At 35.2% G+C, this 20705-nt stretch overlaps 1 protein-coding gene across 1 annotated transcript in view; it reads right to left on the bottom strand.

Annotated features, from left to right (window-relative positions):
• LOC149247344 (DNA replication licensing factor MCM4-like) overlaps positions 1 to 13295 on the bottom strand; it is a 28916-nt gene extending 15621 nt beyond the window's left edge. The window contains 5 exon segments of the mRNA XM_089443953.1: positions 12017 to 12130; positions 12272 to 12610; positions 12726 to 12775; positions 12976 to 13026; positions 13133 to 13295. Of these exon segments, the coding sequence (XP_089300079.1) occupies positions 12017 to 12130; positions 12272 to 12610; positions 12726 to 12775; positions 12976 to 13026; positions 13133 to 13295 (717 nt within the window).
• Positions 13296 to 20705: the final 7410 nt, after the last annotated feature.

The raw sequence follows: 20705 nt of genomic DNA, 5'->3' as shown, positions 1-20705 counted from the left end.
ATCCTCAATCTGATGGGAAAACTAAGATGGTAAACAATTTTTGGAAGGATATCTTTGTTGATTTGTATCTGATAAACAGACACAATGGGTCAAATGGTTGCCTCTGGCTGAATGGTGGTATAACACTTCCTTCAATACTGCAACAAAAATTACCCCATTTATGGCACTTTATGGATATCGTCCACCATCCATCACATCGTATTTAAGAGAAAATTATAAGGTTCAAGCAGTGGAAGATCACATCGAGCATCAGCAACAAGTTTCCAACTCTTGAAGGATAACCTCACCTTAATGCAGAATAGAATGAAACAGCAGGCATATCAACATCACAACGAAATAAGTTTTGATGTAGGTGATTGGGTATTCCTACGACTACAACCATATAAACAAATTTCCCTCAAGAAAGCTAAGAAGGATAATAAATTATCACCAAAGTATTATGGTCCGTACAAGATGTTGCAAAAGATAGGTACTATGGCATACAAATTGGAGCTTCCTGCAGCTTCTCGAGTGCACCTAGTTTTCCATGTTTCATGCTTAAAGAAGGTTATAGGTGACAAGCTTCCAGTTTAAACAATATTTTTAGAACGTGATGAGGAAGGAAAATTGATATTGGAACTTGAAGCAATCAAAGAAGCAAGAACTCGATAGCCATGAAATCGATCAATTTCAGAGTACCTCATCAAGTGGAAGAACTTACTCATTGAAGATTCCACATGGGAGGATGAGAATTTTATACAGAAGCATCCATAACTACTCAAGCGTTGAGGACAACACTTCTTTTAAGGAGAGGGGCATGTTAGGTCCCTATAATACTAGTGATTCCCCCATTACTATTGTCGTTGTATCCCTTATTCTTATTGTTGCGCCCCTATTGTCACCATATTGTTATTATTGTGCCCCATAGAATCCATATATTGTTATTTTTGTACCTTTGTATTATTGTTGTTAGGTCGGCTTGGTTATATTGTGACCCCTTAGAATCCTATATATAGAAAGGAGGTTTTGTCTTTTGAATCATCCAAGAATTGTTCAGTTGTGTAATATAAAGGAGGTTGCCCCCTCGAAGAGGTTGAATTCTAAGGCGTTGATCTATCTTTTCTATCTTTGTGTGAGCTGGTTTCATAACATCGTAGATATTTATAAGATTGAACTTATTAATATCTATTGTGTGTAAATATCATGATGTACTTTTGAGTTGGAAAGCACAACATCATAGATATTTTTATGACCTCTGTACAAAGCCACTGTGAGCATCCTGTTCATCTTGGGTTTGAGGAGATCAATCAATAATTGCAGGGCTTCACAAGCTTAATAATCAATATAAAGAAAAAAATTTCACGATCAAATCCCAAAGAAAGATAATTGCCACTTCGGAAGTTGCAATGTTAGTCAAGCATTTAAAAGGAAATATAATGGCATCCCAACACTGTGAGGAATGCATCCCTCTTCTAGCTAGTGAACTTTAAACAATTCAAATCAAGTAGGTTAAGACAAGCTTCCCTACACTCATAAAAACTTGAGTGGCCTAAAGAAACAACCACATCTCCAAGTACAACACTTTATAAAGACACATCTTTGTTGGTATTAGGTTATGAGAGGAATTCTACTACAAATCTGAAAGAATCCATCTATACTGGTTATTTAATTCGCGTTGAGACTTTTTTCCCTCTGTTTCAAGTCATTCCTTCATGTTTGGAGATTTTCAAGGGATTGATGTTGAGTCTCCATATTGTTGGATTGTTTTTAATAAGATTGAAGTTATTGATAACTATTGTGTGTAAACATTGTGATGTATTTTTGAGTTGGAAAACACAGCCTTGTAGATATTTTTTTTACCTCTGTACAAAGCCACTATGAACGTCCTCCTTGTCTTGGGTATTTTGATGGAAACTCATAGAATCAGTGGAGAGCCTGATGCGTTCTAGTACTTCTATGTGGAAATTACCAAGTTCTTTTTTTTATATCAATGGAAGGCCTTTTCTGAATACCAATGAAGTTTCTACTAAACACATCATGACTTCATACCTACACAACCCAGGGAACATATCACAAAACCCCTTGGGATATAGCATCATTGTTGCTTTTCATTGTATATGTTGGGCCACAACAATCTCAGATAAATGATGGTACATCTCCCCTCATTTCTTTCACCCACGACATTGACCCATCCCTTCTAGCAGAAACAAATTTGCAGATCCGATATCAGACCACCCCTTTACGCTGAGCCTCCACATTTAGTTTGTAGAAAAATTATCAACAACCGTAGTTCAAGAGCAGGAATCCTCCTCATTCTCATTCCAATTTCATGTGTCAAATTCCTCCCACCACTACTCCTGGCTGATTGTATAAGAGAAATCAATCATTACCTCCAATATTTCCAATGTATTTCTTGTTAAATTAATTTTAAATTATTTTATAATTTTTTTTTTATATTATCTTTTAAAATTTATTTTTTTATATTATCTTCAGACTTTTTGGGAAAATAGCCTTTTTAACTATTATATTCATGTTTAAAAGGTAATTTATCGCCACCAATATGCGTATATTGAATCAATTTGGATTCATTTTAATCTTCAATATAAAGTGAATATGAAGGAATTAAGGTTTTTTTTAACATTTAGAAAATGTATCGTTAAGAGGCATCAATATGTAAAGTGAATTTTCACTTGTACATTGTAATCAAGTTAAAGAAAAGATGGAAGACTTTTACAATGGAAAATATGAAATGGATATAATTCTATCAAGTTTAATAAAATATTGAAAACTTGGGACTTTTTGCTTGCATCTCATACTAAAGATGTATTTCGTAAGTTGTAATACAATAAAAAGTGAATTCATGATTACTTATTTTAATTCTACATTTCTGTCAATTGAATCCATCTACCTAAATATTAACTTTACAGATAGATTTGGAGACCCTCTAAATTTTAACACTGTAGATGGATTCAAAGACCCATTTGTCACTAAATTTTAATACAGTTGCATATGGATTTAGAGACCACTTTGTCTCTAAATTTTAACACTGCATATGGATTCAGAAGGGGTCTTTGAATGCATCTGCAGTGTTAAAACTTAATGAAATGTAACACTTCAATATCAAAATTTCAATTTTCCATTTTCAGAGTGATACAATTAAAAATGGCTATCATAAATGACTAGCTCATATACTTGTTGTACTTGTCAGTTGGCCATATTTTTATTCTTAGGCTATAAGAATCGTTTATTTTAATCATTTCTAATTTTTCACTTATTATCTAGTCATATATTTTAGACCTGGACTAAATTAGTCATTTAAGTTAGTCTCTTTTAGTTGGATCACTCATTATCTAGTCATATATTTTATCTTAGACTAAATTAGTCATTTATTTTAGTCTTTTTTAGTTGGGTCTCTTAATATTGCTGATTTTTGGTAGTATTTCACTTGGAAATGTTGTGGTGACTAACCTTTTAGTCACCTAGTCAATAATTTCACCATTTTCTACTAGTGGTGATTTAACCTTTAGATTCCCTTGGTTGTTTATAGATTAGTTCATCTCATGAGATCTCACATTCATGCTTGGAATATGGCACATGGGTGATTGGATGGAATAAATATTTGGTTCAACCTAATGTGTGGTCGGATGATTCGTGGAAGTCCCTATCTTGGTTGGCTTTTGCATATGCTAATATGAGCTAAGTTCCTCTTGTATTTTATGAGTAAATGTACTTGTTATTATGTGTCTTTAATGGTTGTTCTATCATTTTTATTTATCTAGTTATATGATGGTTATAAGCATGGTTTTATGACAAATTTAAGTATGGATCTTATCACCTTTTAATTGATGAGTGACAAGTTAATGAATGCATGACCTAATTGGTATTATGGTAGCTATTGTGAGAGGGTAGTAGACCCTCTTAGTAAAACATAAATAAGTTTCAGATCTCTATGTCTAGATATGCATTCATGGCTGTAGGTTGCATGTTCACCATGTGTTTGATGGAATGATCGTTATGGTTAGACTGGGTTAGGTCAAGTCCTTGAGTAAGTTTGTGTTAGTGGTTTTGTCTCTATGTCATTTATCATTTTTGGAGGTTTCATTAAGTTCTAGCCAAAGGTCTGGATCCTAGCCCCGAAAAAGTGACTTAGATTTCGCAGTCGCTAGCACAAAACTACTTAAAAGAGACTGTAGTTGCTAGGAGGAAGACCTATGGGAGTGACTGGAGGGTTATAGTCACTTGGAGGCCTTGTCATGGGAGTGACTAGGGATCTAACTCACTGAAAATTAAATTTATCTCAAGGGTTGGACACTTGGAATGGTTGTATAGTTCCTCGGTGTCTTGCAGCACATGAGGGAAGTAAATAATCTCTTTTTATGTCAGCTTCATTTCCTAAGGGTCATTTAGGAGGTTGAGTCATCTCATAGTAACCCTCAGCTTATGTTTACCTCACGTAAGCTGGTGAAAGTGGGTAGATATGGGAGGAGGCATTGCATATGAACCTTCAAAAGTATTTTAAGGTAAAGATTTTTGGGAGCTTCCCCTAGCCCCTTAATGGTGAATGAAAGAAAAATTAGTAGGTTAGCATACAACCACGATAATCAGCTCTAAGTGCCTAGAAAAATGGTTGTCAATGGATGGGTAAGGTCCCTTATCTAAACACTAGTTTCACCTAAGAACATATGAGCCTATGGTTCCTTAAGAAGGACATGTGATAGCCCCCATTTAATTACCCACCTCGAAAATAAAGGATACATGGCTTTCCCTAATAGAGTTAATAATTGATCTACTCCCTTTTCAACCAATTTTAAAGGGTTATGAAAAGAAACATTAGGGGTTTTAAAAGGAGGGATAGACTTACCTTTTTATGACTCTAGAGATAAAAGTCCTAACAATCTAGCCCTCAATGAATTGAAATATTTTTCTTGCCCATGCATTCTTCCAGAATAAAAGAAGGGATGCTTTTGGTGACGCATGTCCTCCAAATCTTCATCTAGTTGTAAGATGTTTCATTACTCTTCTTTAGTCCTTTATATCCCTAAAACCGGAGAAGTCTCCAACACAATATGAAGAAGTTCTTTCTATTGTATTTCCAAAGAAGCTTCAACTTCCTTCTTAGGAGTTAAAGTATTGACTTCCATCCTCTCCTCATAATCAAACTCAACTCGAACTAATGTTGAGTCTTTTGTCAGTGCCGGTGGTAGGTTGACCTCTTTTTTGTTAAAAACTCAACCTCTCCATACTTGTTATTTTTCCCTTCTTCAAAGTCTCTTTTTAAATGTCTCGTCTTGTTATGTACCAAAATTTGGAACAATGTACCTGAATAGTCGAATTTTTGATTGAAAATATACCCTTTCCCAATAGAGAAAATTTGAGGTAAAAAATGAGCCTAAAAACAATATTGTACAACCAAAATAAACTTTATAAGAACCAATGGGATTTAAGATGATGACTTCAACCATGGGGGATGATTCACCAATTTTGGAGTCAAAAAGTAAAAGGATTAAAAAAAACAAAAACAGATAAAACTATTTTTTCAACTAATATTGTAGGCTTATCTCCATATGATTTTACTCAAATTTCAAGTATGAGCACTCGTTGAATGCATAATTTAATTCCTCATCTAAGAAGTACCCTTGTTGCATGCTTTTGATGGGCCCTGCTACAAAAAAAAATGAGAAATACATGAAAAATGTGATTGTAATCACATGTTTTCATGAATTTCTGATTTTTCATGTAGCAAGGTTCACCGAAAGTATGCAACATGGGTACTCCTTGGATGAGGAATTAAATTTTGCATCCAATGAGTGCTCCCACTAAAAATTTGAGTAAAATTGTAGGGAGATAAGTTGAAAATACGAGTTGAAAAGGTAGTTTTTTTCTTTTTTTTCCTCTAAAAATTGATGATGTAATCTAATATTATTTTATTATTTCCACTATTATTTTATAATATTTCTTAGGAGACCCATTTTAGACCTCAAAATTTCTCTAATGAATGAGAATTCCAACTCCCCTATCAAATCTTTGGAAACATCTACCTCAATCAATATTTGAGCCACCCATTTGTCTTGAAATAACAGTCTGGATTTTTCCACTTTGAGAAAACTTCCCACCTGATTTCCTATAAGTTATATGGATTCACTATTTCAGAATTGTAATAGCAATCCAGGGAGTAAAGCATGTAAGTGGAATTTAGCATGAATGGCTCTGGTACGTCTCTTATTCTTAAAATATTATGCTCTCCCCTTCCACTTCCTAGCTCAAATGTCAACACTTAAAATCATTTCCTCTAATCCCTGCTCCCGTCTTTCAGAAAATTGAGCATCTAACTATAACCCCTAATCATATTGTGATCAATCTGAAAACTTTTTCACCCTGTACTCCTATCTTAGATGGTTTTGGGTGTCTAACCCTAACCCTATCCCCTTTGTCGACTGATCTAATAACTTCATTATCAAATCCTTATTAATGACCTCGAAGGGAGTATGGAATAAATTTACCTCCCTATCTTTGATATTAACATCCATTTGTCTTTGTAAAAGAGAGTAAAAATCATCATTTGTCCAGAAGATCAACTCGTTTGACCAATTGATCTCATCATTGAGATCAAAATTAAACATGTCCTTCATAATCCACATGTGTTCCTTATATTTTCTACCGTTTCACATCGCTTTCTAAAACTAAAGAATGACTAAAGGACATCATTTGAATCTAGATGACCATGCTTTCTAAATGAATACCACTATTCTTATAACATTCATGATTTACTAAAATAATAAATAGATTTTTTATAATAATAATAATAATAATAATAATAATAATAATAATTTTTATTTTTTTTTGGAAGCAAGCTAAATGTGTCATAAGATAAGTGCCTTGATACTGGTTAGTGTCTTGGTCACTCATACATGTTTAATCATCAAAGTTAATATTTTATTTATATTTAAGAAGTTGTAAATTTGATATAATAATAATATCTATATATATATATATATATATATATATATATATATATATATATATATATATATATATATATATATATATATATATATATATATATAATGGTTTGATTGGAATATATACAAGTGCTACATAGTAATGAGTATATGCCACTTAATTTAAATGTATTTAAACTAAAGTAAAAAGTTGGTCTTGATTATGGAAATCATTACTAGGATGATCCAAGAGCATGTGAATTTGAGGGTTTAGATTAGATCTACTACATATGTTTTCCTTATTTATGCATAGATATGGTATTCTACTATTACCCTTGCTTACATATGATTACTTTATTACTAGTAATTATCGGTGTGTCTAGATATATATATATATATATATATATATATATATATATATATATATATATATATATATATATATATATATAAACCTTAGGATGGTTAAGTTGGCAATCATTTTTTTATGTTTAAATAATAAATATAATTTAAAAACTAATTAAAAATATATGAAAGATTTATATAAGAATTTGATTATTTATATTAGTGTATAAATAAAAAATGAAATTTAACCTTTTAAGTAAAGATATAAATTATAATTGTCCATGGGGTCTTGGATAGGTGGTGATCACGTGTTCTTTTAAGACACTCTTTGATGTGAAGTCACCGGGTTCCCTGGCCCGATTAGGGTGATATATTAGACATGATGAAGATATAGTCGTGCCAAAATTAACAAAATTTTTTTATAACAATGTAATTTCAATAAATAATTTACCTAAACTAAACAAAACTAAACTATCATATATATATATATATATATATATAATTATTAACTACTTTTTATAAAAAATAAATTATGTTTTGAATTAGAAATTCATATTAGATATTCCATATAAGAATATAATTAAAAAGTATGGATATATCTATAATTTGAAAAAATCTTAATTATAAGTTGTTTTGTTTAGTGTGATTAAGTTGCTATTTTACCTAAACTAATATATATATATATATATATATTTACCTAAACTAATATATATATATGTTTTCAATTAGAAAATATTGATATATCTATAATTTGAAAAAATCTTAATTATAAGTTGTTTGGTTTAGTGCGATTAAGTTTTTATGAATAAAGTTAAAGTGGAAGAGGTAAAGTGTTATTTCACAAAATGATTTATAGTAGAACAAGGAGCCACTGCCGTGGCGGTAGTCCCTGCCGGGGTCTGCAGGGAATTACAAAACTTGGAACAGTGGATGCAAATATTACATGGTATGACAAGAACGATTGTGAACTTAACAGAAATGCACAAAATCATTTAGGAACAGGGTTTGGAGATACAAAGTGATTGAATTCAGCCTTAATAAACATTCTGTTCAATCTTGACTGAAAAATTAGTAATTCATATAAGTCAATATTACATAGTAACAAAATAGCTATGGGGCCAGTTTCTTGACTGGACTATGTCAGAAGCACTTCTTGCTGCATCAGTTGCATGAGCAACAACAATTCCTATCAGTCATTCCACATTTGTGCTTTCTAGCACGGTCATAATTTTGATGCACGGTTAGAAGCAAGCAGTCGAAATCTTCAGCTCATTCATTCTCCAACATATCATTTTGTGCGGCTCATACAAACTCCGTTTACCTACTTATGCTCTGCAATGATTAGTCAAAATCAGGAGGGATATGGAATCAAACACTAATTAAAGATATACATAATCAAGAAGAAGAACTTACTGGGAAGGTTCAGGCCACGGATAAAGCAAAAGAAGTCATATTATTAACCTGATATGCAACTGCAAGAGAGCAGCAAACTTGTCAATAACTGTATGAACTCGTTAGTATTCAAAAAATTTGTTTATATATATGTGAATAAATTAATCCATTAACAAGCATAGGTGTTGTGATTACCATGGAAACTCCATCAGAGATTATAGGCATGAAGTACAGTTTAAACCTCTCAGTCACCAAGAGAATTAACAAGAACCCTCATTAAATTTACCATGGTTCACTTACCACGCTGATAACATACAGAAAATTTAAAGTAATGACCGAAAATGAATAGGGGGAGAAATACCAGAAGTTGACTATGAAAATCACTATGAAAATGAATTAAATGCTTTGAATGAGAGCATGAAAAGACCTTGTAACATAGAAGCCCTCAAAGTGATTCTCCTCCATAACCAGTTGACAAAATGAAACTCAACACAATGCAAGTTAAAAGTGGCATAAGACTAGGGTTTCTAATTTGAAATCCTTACCTATAACTGTATGTTTTGAAGGCAAGGTCACCATATTGCTTTCAAAACATAGAAGTTGACATGCCTGTGACTTAAATTAAAAATAATTGTGTAAAAATATGTATTCAAAAAATTTGTTTATATATATGTGGCTAAATTAATCCATTAACAAGCATAGGTGTTGTGATTACCATGGAAACTCCATCAGAGATTATGGGCATGAAGTACGATTTAAACCTCTCACTCACCAAGAGAATTAAGAAGAACCCTTATTAAATTTACCATGGTTCACTTACCACACTGATAACATATAGAAAATTTAAAGTAATGACCGAAAATGAATAGGGGGAGAAATACCAGAAGTTGACTATGAAAATCACATTGTATAGCTGAGTAGCGAAAATAGGAATTCTAAGATAAATGAGTTCATGAGTGTGAGATTGCAAAGGTAAAATTGAGCTAAATGAATTAAATGCTTTGAATGAGAGCATGAAAAGACCTTGTAACATAGAAACCCTCAAAGTGATTCTCCTCCATAACCAGTTGACAAAATGAAACTCAACACAATGCAAGTTAAAAGTGGTATAAGACTAGGGTTTCCAATTTGAAATCATAACCATCGTTGTTCCAGAATTAAATCACAACCGTTAAAACAATTGGTACAATGGTTATGTGAAAAATGTGTGACCAAGGCATCGTGGAGAATAGTCCATAGGCTAAGTGGACCATTCGTACCATGTTATTTATAGGTGGCCCTTCCTCTTAACTGCGGCTGTGACCACACAGTCCTCTATTATGCACAGGAAGCGATGACAATGGTTCTGCTGAAGCACCATGCTGCTGAAGGTGAATGCGCTTCACAGAAGTAGAATGTGTAGAAATTCTACAAACTAAGGGCAATTAATGCATTTTCAGAAAATTTACCTCTTTCTAGAGGTTCCACAGAACTCAACCATGTGAATTTACAGCTTTAGGACTGCTATGAAATATGATAGAACAACAGCAACAACAGAAAATATTTCATCTTTTAACAACCCCAATCAATAAGGCAATCAAAGAGAGAAGATACCAAATGCATGTTGGCAAGTTTCAGCCCTACAGGGCAATTTGTCATGCATAAACCAGATCTGAAATTCACCTTACAACAACAGTGATAACAGTGAAGGCAAGGTCACCATATCGCTTTCAAAACATAGAAATTGACATGCCTGTGACTTAAATTAAAAATAATGGTGTAAAAATATGTATTCAAAAAATTTGTTTATATATATATGGATAAATTAATCCATTAACAAGCATAGGTGTTGTGATTACCATGGAAACTCCATCAGAGATTATAGGCATGAAGTACGGTTTAAACCTCTCACTCACCAAGAGAATTAACAAGAACCCTCATTAAATTTACCATGGTTCATTTACCACGCTGATAACATACAAAAAATTTAAAGTAATGACCGAAAATGAATAGGGGGAGAAATACCAGAAGTTGACTATGAAAATCACATTGTATACCTGAGTAGCGAAAATAGGAATTCTAAGATGAATGAGTTCATGAGTGTGAGATTGCAAAGGTAAAATTGAGCTTATGCACAAGAAGCGATGACAATGGTTCTGCTGAAGCACCATGCTGCTGAAGGTGAATGCGCTTCACAGAAGTAGAATGTGTAGAAATTCTACAAACTAAGGGAAATTAATGCATTTTCAGAAAATTTACCTCTTTCTAGAGGTTCCACAGAACTTAACCATGTGAATTTACAGCTTTAGGACTGCTATGAAATATGATAAAACAACAGCAACAGCAGAAAATATTTCATCTTTTAACAACCCCAATCAAGAAGGCAATCAAAGAGAGAAGATACCAAATGCATGCTGGCAAGTTTCAGCCCTACAGGGCAATTTGTCATGCATAAACCAGATCTGAAATTCACCTTACAACAACAGTGATAACAGTAGTAAATCTGTCCTATCTTATTCAATATTAATGTTGAATATTGTGAAAGAATAACGCATACCAGAATACTGCGGTTTGCAACAGGTCGCCAATTGAAGTGCAAACGCTGTCAAATTGAACTGGACCTCAACCGCGGTAGCAATTCAAATGTATAAAAGCAAAGACAAACTGTATTGTAACAAGGTAAACCGTAACAAAGTAAAGACACAACTTTTAAACAAGTTAAAGACAAAGCTTTTAACTAGACACTTGTCACACATGCAAAAATAAAGGTATAATACAAAAACATATTTCAAACACGTAGACTACCGTGGAGCCCACAACTTTACCAGCTGCCTGCCTCTCGTCCTTCATGCATACCCAACGTCTTTACGTCTTTACCTGTGTCTCTTTTGAATGTTCAACATTACAAGGCTTAACCCTGAACCCGAGAATGCGCCAGATGACCAGGAAATCGCATGTATTTAACTTAAAATTAATGTTTTGAAAAAGTTTCTAGTTATACTTACAGACATGAATAGAGTTTAGGTCAAGCTATTACCATGAATAGACATAGAGGAGGGGACTGGACTGGCGAACCTAGGAAGGACCTACCCATGACCATTAACTTATTATTGAGGAGCTCAACACTTGTCCCTCCCGGCCTACCAGATATATTGACTAGGGTTCTTCCTTTAGTCCCCATCCTTTCCAACTAATAATCTACATAATAGAAAGGAGACGTAACCAAATGTACAGGCATCTGTTCTGGAGCGCCATATATTTTGTTCATGATTATGGACTAATGCCCTATTCTCAGATTCTTTTTGCAATTTCCCATTTCTACAAGGGGTTGGAACCTAGTACTAGTTAATCCTCCACTGTCTGGTTAAGACAGTCATTCGCACCCGCTTTCTCAGTAGGGACGGCAGGGAGTCGGCTGGAGATTCTCGAGCTGCAAGGCCTGGCATGTTTGGGATTTCCCCCCTCGCGTTCGGCACATCGCTCCTTAACGCCTTGGCCTATATATGAGATTCTCGACAGAGGGATTATAGCGAGAACGGCTAGGTGTGTGCCTTTTTGCTTCAGTCGTTTCTGATCTTTCTCTTTTTACTATGCCCATTCTGCGCATACCTAGCAATCATCGTCATCCAAGAAATCACGTTTCGCTTAGGCATTTCCTGAAATAGCTTTAGGGCTTTCGTAGACATGGCCATTCCACATATCCCTGGAATGACAGAATTCCAGGACACCGTGTTTCGTTGAGGCATTTTTTCAAACAGACCCCTGCTGATTATCACTTCAGGCATGGCCTTGAGGGCTCCCATATTCAGACAAACCGGAACAACACTCGCAAAGGTGAACTGATTGGGTTGGACGTTTGTTCGCTGCATTTGGGAAAACATTGTTAATGCTTCTTCACGAAGCCATGCTTTGTGTATCCTTTTCAGTCCATGAGAAGAATCTCGTGCAGCCATAAGGTCAAAAACTCTGCGAGCGTCCTGAAGACTCCAGCATCTAAGCGTATTCCCTATATCTGTCTGGCACAAGTCTCGTTTTAACGATGTGGGAATGGATTAACTTTCCATCAAACAATGCTTTGGTATTAATGCATACCTGCAAGAGAGAAGTATGGCGTTGACACCGGTCGGTTGACTCAGCAGCAGCTACGCAGAGACGGGGACAGTGAAAGAAAAAAGATAGAGTAGGTGTGCTGGGCTTAGGCATCGCTCTCGAGACTATGGTTCTGGGGTTCATGGTTAAGTGAATCAACCGCGCTTTGCGGCAGGGCAGGGCAGCTAGCGTAGAGGCAGGTAAAGAGATATTGCTGTGAAGCACATTACCGTGAGCGCCTCATCTAGCTAACCAGCGGCTTCTGCGACGCTCATGGAAAAAGCGTATACTAGCTGCAGAAAAACTGGCCGAAGCCAAACCAAAGAAATCCCATGAACAAAAACAACTGTAATCGTGGAACTGTTGTAATCGTAGAAAGTAATATTAAGTCATTGTAAAATGGAACTTACAAGCTGTAAACCTGAAGCTCCCCCCTTCACAGATCCTGCTGCTGCTGCTCGACACTCTCTGGTCCTCTGCTCTCTCTGCTCTGCTCCTCTGCTCCTCGAACTTACTCAGAGAAACCATTTCCAGACCACCGTGGACGCCCCTGCATACTTCAACGATATCCATATCCAAACATCTGGCCCAGTTGAACCATATGCAAACATCTGTCCTGCATGCAGGACACTCAGAACACGTACCAAAAACTTAGGACAAACTAACTTATGTTCAGCTCGGAATGTCTTGAAACCTGCGAAGCCGGCAATAAGACCCTCAACTTTGTTGCCCAATCAGAAATTAGATAATAACATTTATATTATTTTTTAATATGAAAACTTTGGTTAAAATCGTGATGCACATCAATATTCTTGGTCAAACACAGGATTAATACCCCGTCAATGCCGAATCGATCACTATTAGTCCCAGGCAGGGACTAATAAAGCCCTAATTTTTTGGTTCTTTTTGACAAAACTTTTTCGAAAGTCTAATAAATTATTGAAAATATATTAATTTTAGAAAGATTTTCCATGATGTTGACCACATTTAAAAATACATTATAAACTACAAAAAATTATGATTTCATAAAAAACGCTAAATTTAAACAAAAATAATAATAATAAATAAATAAAATCTAAATTTTTCAAAATTAAATTTAGTTAGACAACTTTGTTTTCGTGTATTTAAGATGGAGAATAAACTTTTGTATTATTAATATACAAAAATGTAAAATATATATTAAATTGATATCGTAAAAATACTCACATTGTAAGATAAAAACTTTAAATTAAAGAAAATACAAAATGATCCAGCATCATATATTATTCAAATTGATTTGTCACTTCTGCAACATGGGGTAAAGTTACACCCTTGAATCTTTTGAACACCTCCTTCTCAGGAAACACGATTCGTAAAAGCCCAACAGCTTATGGATTAACAATGAGGATGGCTTTATACGTAAGAACGTCATTATACGTAAATATGAATCAAAGTAACTTATGACTTTGCATATGAAATCGAAAAAGAATGCATACCGTAGATTTGACTCTTCAACAAACCCAAAATTTCATGGTATAGATGTGATGAGAACTATATACGTTAGGCCCTCACATCTTTATTGTACAAAATAAAATGTTAATTAATATAGATTAAAAATTATTAAAAAACAATAAATTTTAATTTGTAAGGTTAAACAATATAAAAACTCTGTAAATTTTTTTGGTAAATTCAATGGATTATAAAGATGTTTTTAATTTATATTTAATGGCAAAAAAATTAAGGGAAAAAATGTTAAAATATATAAAAATAAATTGTTTGTGAAAAAGTGATTTGCTCATCAAATACAGTTTGAAATTTTACAAAACTTGAGATTTTTTTGATTAAAACAAACAATTTAACCAAAATTGTTTTTCCAAATTCTAGCAAAAGCTCCAAAATGTACGCCAGCTAGATAACCCGTCTTAGATGAATTGGGCTTGGCCATGCCAGTTTTGAGTTTGGCACTTCAGTAGGTTACATGGCCAGTCTCTAAACAAAGAGTGTTGAGTGTACGAATTTTATTGATACATACTGACACCAGTCTCTAAACAAAGGTAGTTTAGTGTGTAGGAATTTATTGATATTCAGGTGTCCTGTGTCATCTTCTCATAACTAGGTAAATGAAAACATTCGTCAACATTTCCACGTGAAGTTCATACTACCTCGACAGTAACATACAGCCATTTCTTTCATGGAAAGGTTCACAATAAATTCGTACATGACATTCTTACGAGATAAAAAATTTCTACCGCTTCATTTATTATAACGCCTACTTTCACGATGGCCACTATGGACTCTGTTACATAAAATTTAATGCTACAGCAGCTGGTATGAGCTGTCCGTATTTGATAAAACACAGGCAGAACATCATATATTATCTGACGGCTAAGATGCAAAACATGAGAAGGTCTGCCAGCTTTAGAACTGTAACTTCATTTCATCATTGCATTGAGATAGTGAGAAAAACATTTTTTCTCAGCAGCTGCAATATGTCCCGGCGGGATATAAGGGTCACAGCGCGGCAGGTGCTCGTGAAGCCTGCAGCCGCTTTTAACACTTTGTTAAAGACCTCAGGTACTCATTTATTGTGCCCAGGGTTGGAATTTGAAAAAAGATTCATTCGACAAATTTGACGTTTTTCACCCTTTCACAACGGCTTTTTATAGTTTCAAGCTAGAATATGGACGGTTTATAACTTTTTAAACTGTATTGGACGGTTTTATAATTTTTTAAAGGAGTTGTTTTTAGTGCTACTGTTTGTAAGTTTTTATTATAAATTTTTGGGGTCTAATTTCTCTAGAATACAGGAATTTATTAAAATCACAAGCTTTATGGGCAATCTTGTGCAAGCGAAGTGCCCAAAGAGATTTCTAGGGTGCTCAATCCATATATTGAAAAATCCAAAAAATCTCACTAAAAACAACTCCTTTTTTAAACTGTATTTGATGACCAAATCACTCCTTGACAGGCAGATTCCAACCCCGATTGTTCCCTGCCGTCACTCGAATTTCATAATTCCGTCCTTCGGTCGTGATGCAGTAACTGTAGTTAGACAGTTTCCTTACTTCATCATCATATTTTACTCTCAGAGATTGTCAGAGTTTACTACACAACTGACTAACCTATCTTGTCTCCTATTCCAGGCTATTTTTTGTAAAGTGATAGCCTAGCCTACCGGGCCATGAATGCCTATTTAAAACTGGCTCCCCCTTTACTTAAATCACAAATCTCGAAAACCTCTTTTTGAAGGAAGAAACGATTGTGTTTTGTTGTGGGCATGCGGCTATGCAAATACCCAAACGAGTTTGCAGTCAAGCACGGGCGTACTCGCTTCAGAGTTGGAGAGGACCGGAATAAGACAAAATCACAGGCTTGTCTGCTGCCATACTCGTGATGCTACTTGTTTTTTCCTGTATTTGATCGCGTAGTTGAATGCCATTGATATTTGGTCTTCTTATATGCCAGGTGAAAACAATGGATGTTGGATATGTGTCAACGGACAAAGAGTACGTGTCTTCTCTTTGTGCAAAGACTTGCAAGGCAATGGATGATGAGAATAGCGAAGGCTGTTCACCAGCCATCACTGTGAATGGAGAGAACAGTATCAAGTTTGGCGCTATCCCCTCTGAGCTTTCTTACACCTAAAACCTATAATAGCCTCCTGAAGTCGTCCCACTGACTCTGTCCATTTATCTTCCCTGATGTGCCTCAATATTGGTACATAGACTAATTTCATCACCATCATGTTACAAGATTCGTGTGGCTGTTTCCTAGTTTTTTTTCCATTTTCACGTAGCCATATATCATGCATTTCTTGACCTTGGAAGACACTTTCTCTGCTTGGAAGGCTAGCCATAGAATCTGCACTAACTGCAGCAAACTTCGTTCATCTCAAAATTCAATTATGTTAAAATAAGATAATTACTCATGCATGAGGAGTTAGCTAAAAATAGAGTTAGTTAATTGAGTGATTGCATGATTGAGTGTTTGACTCTTGAGTCAAGTGAGTTAAGTGATAGACTACTTTGAGTGTGAGATTGCATGTAGTTGCATGTCAAGATATTTTAGGCAGTTAGCTAGTTGGAAAAGGTTTAAATACCCTTCACCAAGTTCATTGTAATTATCATGTTTTGTGTGATCAATAGAAGAGCAACAACTCATGTTTTATGTGTGAATTGTGTTTTGTCTCCTTTGCCTTTCCAACAAATTGGTATCAGAGCTAGAAAAAAACCATAAAAAATTCTGTAACGGCAGCCTCCAGATTCAAGGGTCGAAAGTTTCAGCGTAGTCGTTGAGCGATAAGCCGTAGCTTGTCAGTTGTTGAGAAATCAGCTGTCGAATTATTTTGGTATCAGAGGTTAGCAGCCCTATACGCCGCCAGCTGAAATGGTAACTAGGTCAACCACAATTGCCGTTGGTGGAATGCAATTTGAAAAAGTCAATACTATTGCTGGTCACGTGGCCTCACCACGAGAGCAGAATCTTTAACGCGGTTTGTATAACCTGTTTAAAAGCTCACGGTGTTTAATGCTGAACAGGGATTTTTTTGGAGAAATATGGCTTTTTCAAATTTGCTGCCCCAGTTCCCATCATTTACAGGGAAAGATTATGACGTGTGGGCCATTAAGATGGCGACCACGTTTTGGGATTATGTCAAGTTTGGGTTTTCATAACCTATGAACGAAGAAGAAGAACAAGCTCTCAGTAATGCAGAGAGGGAACAATGGAAGAAAGACAAGAAGAAGAATGCATATGCGTTGCAGCTTATTCAACAGGGAGTGGACCTAGCAGTGTTCAAGAAGATTATGACCACATCTTCAGCAAAAGTAGCATGCGATACTTTGGCGAAAAACTATAAAGGTATGGCCAAAGTCAATATTCTCAAGTTGTAGAATACTAGGAGAGATTTTGAAAGTCTACAGATGAAGGAGATAGAGGACATCGATTCTTTCATGAATCATGTCATAACTGTTGTAAATCAGTTAAAGGTTTATGGTGAAGATATAAAAAATCAAAGAGTGATTGAGAAGGTTCTTCGATCTTTGTCTACCAAATTTGATGTTGTGGTAGCAGCCATAGAAGAAGCCAAGGATTTGGCATTATTGACAGTCGATGAGCTTATGGGATCACTTCTATCGCATGAGGCAAGGATAGACAGAAATAAGGATTTCAATTTAGAGACCGCTTTCAAACGTTAGGTTTCTATTTCAAGAGCCAGAGGTCGAAGAAGAAGTAGAACGAGAGGCACAGGACGAAGCAGAAGATATGGTGGTCAGAGAGATGACTGAGAAGAGCATGAACATGCAAGTGGAAGCAACTTCAAAAGCTTCAACAATAATCAAAGAGTTGACAAATTAGAGGTGAGATGTTATTACTACAATAAATTTGGTCATTATCTTCGTTATTGCAGGAAGAAAATAGTTGATCAAGGGAATCAGAGAGCTAATGTCACTACAAAGAGTACTAAATCCATGTTCCTAGCTTTCCATACCATGCATGAACCTTCTGTTAGTGTGTGGTTGTTAGACAGTGGTTGCAGTAACCACATGATAGACAACAAGGATTTGGTTGCAAATTTTGATCAATCTGTGAAAACAGAGGTAAAGTTGGGGACTGACAAGACTGTGGAAATAGATGGCAAAGGAGTGGTCAACATTCTGACCAGACAGGGAGAGCCGAAGACAATCTCAGAGGTATATTATGTTCCTAGTCTCAAACATAATTTTTTATGTGTTGGTCAATTGACACAGAAAGGATACAGAGTTATCTTTCAAGGTCAAGAAGTTGTTATATATGACAAGCCCCCAAAAAAACAGTTGATAGCAAAGGTGCAGATGATGAGGAACAGACTCTTTCCTCTCATTTTGAATTACAGTGGTCAGGTGAGTTCTTTTACAGTGTTATGTTCTGAAGAATTTTGGTTATGCCACTTTCGATTTGGACACTTGCACTTTTCTAGTTTAAGATTGTTGCAATAGAAACAGATGGTCAGAGGATTACCTCCCATCAAAGAGCCTGCTAGTACTTGTGAGTGTTTCATCTTGGGAAAACAACACCGTGAATGTTTTCCAAAGGGAGTTGCATACAGAGAAAAACAACCTCTTGAGCTAGTGCATACAGACTTGTGTGGACCTACGAGGACACAGTCAATTGATGGAAGTTGCTACTTCCTCACTTTCATTGATGATTATAGCGGAAAGACTTGGGTTTATTTTTTGAAGCAGAAGTCTGAAATTTTTGCAAAGTTCAAAGAATTCAAAGCCTTAGGAGAGTACCAAAGTGATCGACAGATCAAGATATTGAGGTCAGATCATGGTGGAGAATATGAATCAAAGGCATTCCATGATTACTGCAAACAACATGGGATTAGAAGACAGTTTACAACCAGGTGCACACCACAGCAGAATGGTGTAGCAAAGAGAAAGAACATGACAATTATGAACATGGTAAGAAGCATGTTGAAAGGTAGAAACTTGTCTAATGAGTATTGGGAAGAAGCAGTTGCATGTGCTATTTATGTGATCAATAGATCTCCTACAAAGAGTGTGATAAACAGAGTACTAGAACAAGCATGGTCAGGTATGTATTGCAGCGTATCTCATCTTAGAGTATTTGGATGTGTGGCTTATGCAGATGTACCTAAGGAGAGAAGAGGCAAATTGGATGATAAAAGTGAAAAATTCATATTCATTGGTTATAGTGAGCAAACAAAAGCTTATAAATTGTATAACCCTGTCTCAAAGAAGACCATAATTAGAAGAGATGTTGTGTTCAAGGAACAAGAGTCATGGAATGAAACTATAGACAAAACTATTGATGCACAAGTGCCACTGATGGAAGACGATGATGTAGAAGAAAAGGAGTAGCAAGAATCACAGGTGGAGACACCAAACAAAGACGCACCAGCAAGGACTCCAATATTTTCAGAGAAGCATGGATCCTCAAGCAGATAAACAGATAAAGATTCTACCAACAATCAATCAGGTGATGAATCAAGCAATGGTAAGAGAAAGATGAGAAGTTTGAAAGATATTTATGATGATTTTGATGTTAGTTCAAATTTTGCATTGTTGTCATTCCAACCTTCTTCATTTAAAGAAGCAATCAAAGATGAAAATTGGGTGCAACCCATGGATGAAGAAATTGAAGCTATTGAAAAGAATGACACATGGGATTTGGTTGATTTACCAAAGGAAAAAGATCTCGTTGGTGTGAAGTGGGTGTACAAGACAAAGTTGAATGAGAAAGGTGAAATTGACAGATTTAAAGCAAGACTTGTAGCAAAAGGATTCTCGCAGCAACCGAGAATAGACTTTGGAGAAACGTTTTCTCTGGTAGCCAGATTGGATACTGTAAGAGCAGTTCTAGCCACAACAGCTCAGAACAAGTGGAAAGTATATAAGATGGATGTGAAAACAGCATTCTTGAATGGAATTCTAGAAGAAAAAATTTATGTGCAGCAACCTCTAGGATATGAAGTTGAGAGTAATGAAGACAAAGTTTACAAGTTGAAGAAATCGCTCTATGGACTGAAGCAAGCGCTTAGAGCTTGGTATAGCATAATCAACACCTACATGATTAAAAATGGATTTTGCAGAAGCAACATTCAGCCTACCTTGTACACAAAGGTAAATGAGCATGAACAGATTTTGATTGTTTGCTTATATGTTGATTATATGAATTTTACAGGTGATTTTGACATAAATGAATTTAAAGAAGCCATGATGAAAGAATTTGAGATGACAGATCTTGGTCTCATGAAATATTTTCTTGCCATAGAAGTTGAGCAATCTGAAAAATGAATTTTTATTTGTCAAAATTAATATTCCAAAGATTTGTTGAAAAGATTCAGGATGGAGAATTGCAAACCTATCCCTACACGAGTTGCAACAGGTATAAATTTAAGCAAGGATGATGAAGGATCATATGTCAATCCAACTTTATTCAAAAGATTGGTTGGTAGCCTCATGTATCTTACAACTACAAGACCGGATATCATGTAAG

This window comes from Pinus tabuliformis, chromosome 7 (genome assembly GCF_031772625.1).
Source record: "Pinus tabuliformis cultivar Carrire ecotype Pingquan chromosome 7, CPIR1, whole genome shotgun sequence".
In the NCBI taxonomy this organism is placed as follows: domain Eukaryota; kingdom Viridiplantae; phylum Streptophyta; class Pinopsida; order Pinales; family Pinaceae; genus Pinus; species Pinus tabuliformis.
This window is presented reverse-complemented; position numbering and strand designations above follow the sequence as displayed.